General features: G+C 51.9%; 1 protein-coding gene across 1 annotated transcript; it reads right to left on the bottom strand.

Moving 5' to 3' along the window:
- Positions 1-739: 739 nt before the first annotated feature.
- Positions 740-2,226, bottom strand: LOC139603893 (zinc finger protein 551-like). The gene has a single exon (XM_071454896.1). The coding sequence runs from the start codon at positions 2,210-2,212 to the stop codon at positions 1,220-1,222; it is 993 nt and encodes a 330-aa protein (XP_071310997.1). The 5' UTR covers positions 2,213-2,226; the 3' UTR covers positions 740-1,219.
- Positions 2,227-2,646: the final 420 nt, after the last annotated feature.

Here is a 2,646-nt window from a genome sequence, read left to right as displayed (position 1 = left end):
CCTGGTCTGGAGGGTTCTGATCCACACGATCCCCATCCATGTGATCCCAGTCCAGGTGATCCCAGCCCATATTTGATCCCAGTCTGTGGGGCCCTGCACACACTCCCTGGGTCTGGAATTCCAGTTCCCAGCCAGGAAAAAATGTTCCTGCCCTTGAACTTCCTTCCTATCCCCTCAACAAATTGCAATAAAATTATAAACAAAGAAATAATAATTGAAATTAAATAAATTATAATAAAAATAAAATATAAAAATCTCAACTCTTCTTTACAATGATTCAACTCCAACAATGATTCAACTCCAACCAACAATAACTATTACTATAATATTACCAATGCATATAAATAAACAAATTATATATCAGGAAATACCTTTTGAAAATTTTAACTCGATGACTAATGTACTTTAGATAAAAATATCTAAAGAAACTACCATGCAATCTAACACATCTTAGTTAAACAATTCATATTACAAATATACTAAACACAAAACCAGACACCAGTACAATTTCTCAGACATTTCAACCAAACAATTAAACTTTAATAACATCCTTAAGTACTCTTGAAAAATTAAAATTATTTTTAAAAAAATTAATTGTGTGCAGGTGGTTTTATTTTGATATTGGTTTTTGGATTGTTTGGGTTAGATGATTTAAAAAATGGGACTTTTATAGGAATTGAATCAGCTGAGAAGGTGGCACTCTGCAAACAGAACTGACTGAAAATGAACGGGACAGAAATCAGTAACTCTGAAAGTTTTATTTGCTATCAAATACATCCCACACACCCAGCCCCACACAATCCCCATCCCACTGCTCCAAATTGAGATCCCACTTCTCCCAATCTCCTTCCAACTCCATCTCAACTTGACAGCTGTGGAATGGAGTGAGTTTGGCATGGGATTGAGTTTTTTTGAGGAGGGAACAAGCAATCTGAGGTGGAATTGAGCCCTTTGGGGTTAAAATTCAGTTATTTTCAGTAGAATATGAGTGGTTTTGAGGTGACTGTTCCATCCCCCCAGACTTTTGGAGCAGAGAGAGATGGAGAAGAGAAAAAAATTCAGGCCAAACCAAAGGAGAAGCAGCCAGGAGTGTTCCCAACATGGATCACAGGGAATGTGAGTGACCAGGGCTGTGCCCAAAGTGCCTCCTCCAGTGGGGGATGGAGCTGCAGCAGCGCACGAAGCTCTTCCCGCACTCGGGGCACTCGCAGGGCTTCCCTTACCGGTGCCTCCGTTGGTGTTGGGTCAAGCGAGAGCTGCTGGAGAAGCTCTTCCCACACTGGGGACACTCGTAGGGCCTCTCCCCTGTGTGGATGCGCCGGTGCCTGACAAGGTCGGAGTTGTGCTTGAATCCCTTCCCGCAGTCGGGGCATTGGAATGGCCTCTCCTCTGTGTGAATCCAATAGTGCTGGAGGAGCCTGGAGCTGGTCAGAAACCTCTTCCTGCATTTATCACACTCGTAGGGCCTCTCCCCTGTGTGGATGCGCCGGTGCTTGACGAGGGTGGAGTTGTTCTTGAATCCCTTCCCACAGTCGGGGCATTGGAAGGGCCTCTCCTCTGTGTGACTCGGATAGTGCCGGAGGAGACTGGAGCTGGTCTGAAAGCTCTTCCCACACTTGGAGCACTCATAGGGCCTCTCCCCAGTGTGGGTCCTCTGGTGCCTGATCAGGTGGGAGCTCTGGCTGAAGCTCTTCCCACACTCCCCACACTCGTAGGGCCTCTCTCCAGTGTGGACCCTCTGGTGACTGATCAGGCTGGAGCTCCTGCTGAAGCTCTTCCTACATTCCCCACACTCATAGGGCTTCTCCCCCGTGTGGGACCTCTGGTGCCTGATCAGGCTGGAGCTCTCTCTGAAGCTCTTCCCACACTCCCCACACTCGTAGGGCCTCTCCCCAGTGTGGATCCTCTGGTGCTTGATCAGCTCCGAGTTCCACCTGAAGCTCTTCCCACACTCCTCGCACGTGTGGGGCTTCTCCCCATCCTGGAGCTGCTCATGGAGCACCAGCTCCGAGCTCTGCCTCCATCTCCAGCCGCCTTCCCGGCCCAGGCTGCCTCTTTCCCCCTCACATCCCCGCCATCTGCGTTTGCAGCCCCTCCTCGTGCGGCATCTCCGGGCCTTTTCCTCCCCGTTGGCTTCCTGCGCCGTGGAGCCGCTCAAAACGGCCTCTGCCACCAGGTTCTGCCGCGGGCATTTGTCCTCCCTGCTCTCCATGCTCAGCTCCTGCTCTGGGCGAGGAAGGACAAGGACAGCATGGGATTTGCCTCCGTGCCACAGGCAAGGCCAATGAGATCCCCCCAGGCCGTCTCTGGGGACGCACTGCCCCCTCTTGGCTCTCCCCATTTCGGGATGCCGGGGCTCTTTGGGCTCCCGGGCTCCCTCCTCCCCTCATTCTCTGCTCTGCGCTGCAGCGGCTCCAAGGAGTCCCCCCTGCCCCTCTCCAGGCTCTTGAGGCTCCCGCCAATGGCGGCGCTCCCCCCTCTCTGGGCTTCCCACTTTGGCCTCCTGGGGGACACAGGGCTCTGCTCCTCCAGGCTGCCTCTGCCGGCAGCCGCCACCGCCACCCCCCGATGTCCCCCCGAGGGGCCTTTTCCGCTCAGCCTTGGACTTCTTCATTCTCCAAACATCCCCCCCAAAAACCCAACCCA

Source organism: Agelaius tricolor, unplaced genomic scaffold (assembly GCF_023055355.1).
Source record: "Agelaius tricolor isolate 1412-34295 unplaced genomic scaffold, bAgeTri1.0.p SCAF_42, whole genome shotgun sequence".
Classification (NCBI taxonomy): domain Eukaryota; kingdom Metazoa; phylum Chordata; class Aves; order Passeriformes; family Icteridae; genus Agelaius; species Agelaius tricolor.
This window is presented reverse-complemented; position numbering and strand designations above follow the sequence as displayed.

Bases quoted from the DNA above. Each gene is read 5' to 3' on its own strand.
- LOC139603893 (XM_071454896.1), bottom strand. From the start codon at position 2,212: ATGGAGAGCAGGGAGGACAAATGCCCGCGGCAGAACCTGGTGGCAGAG.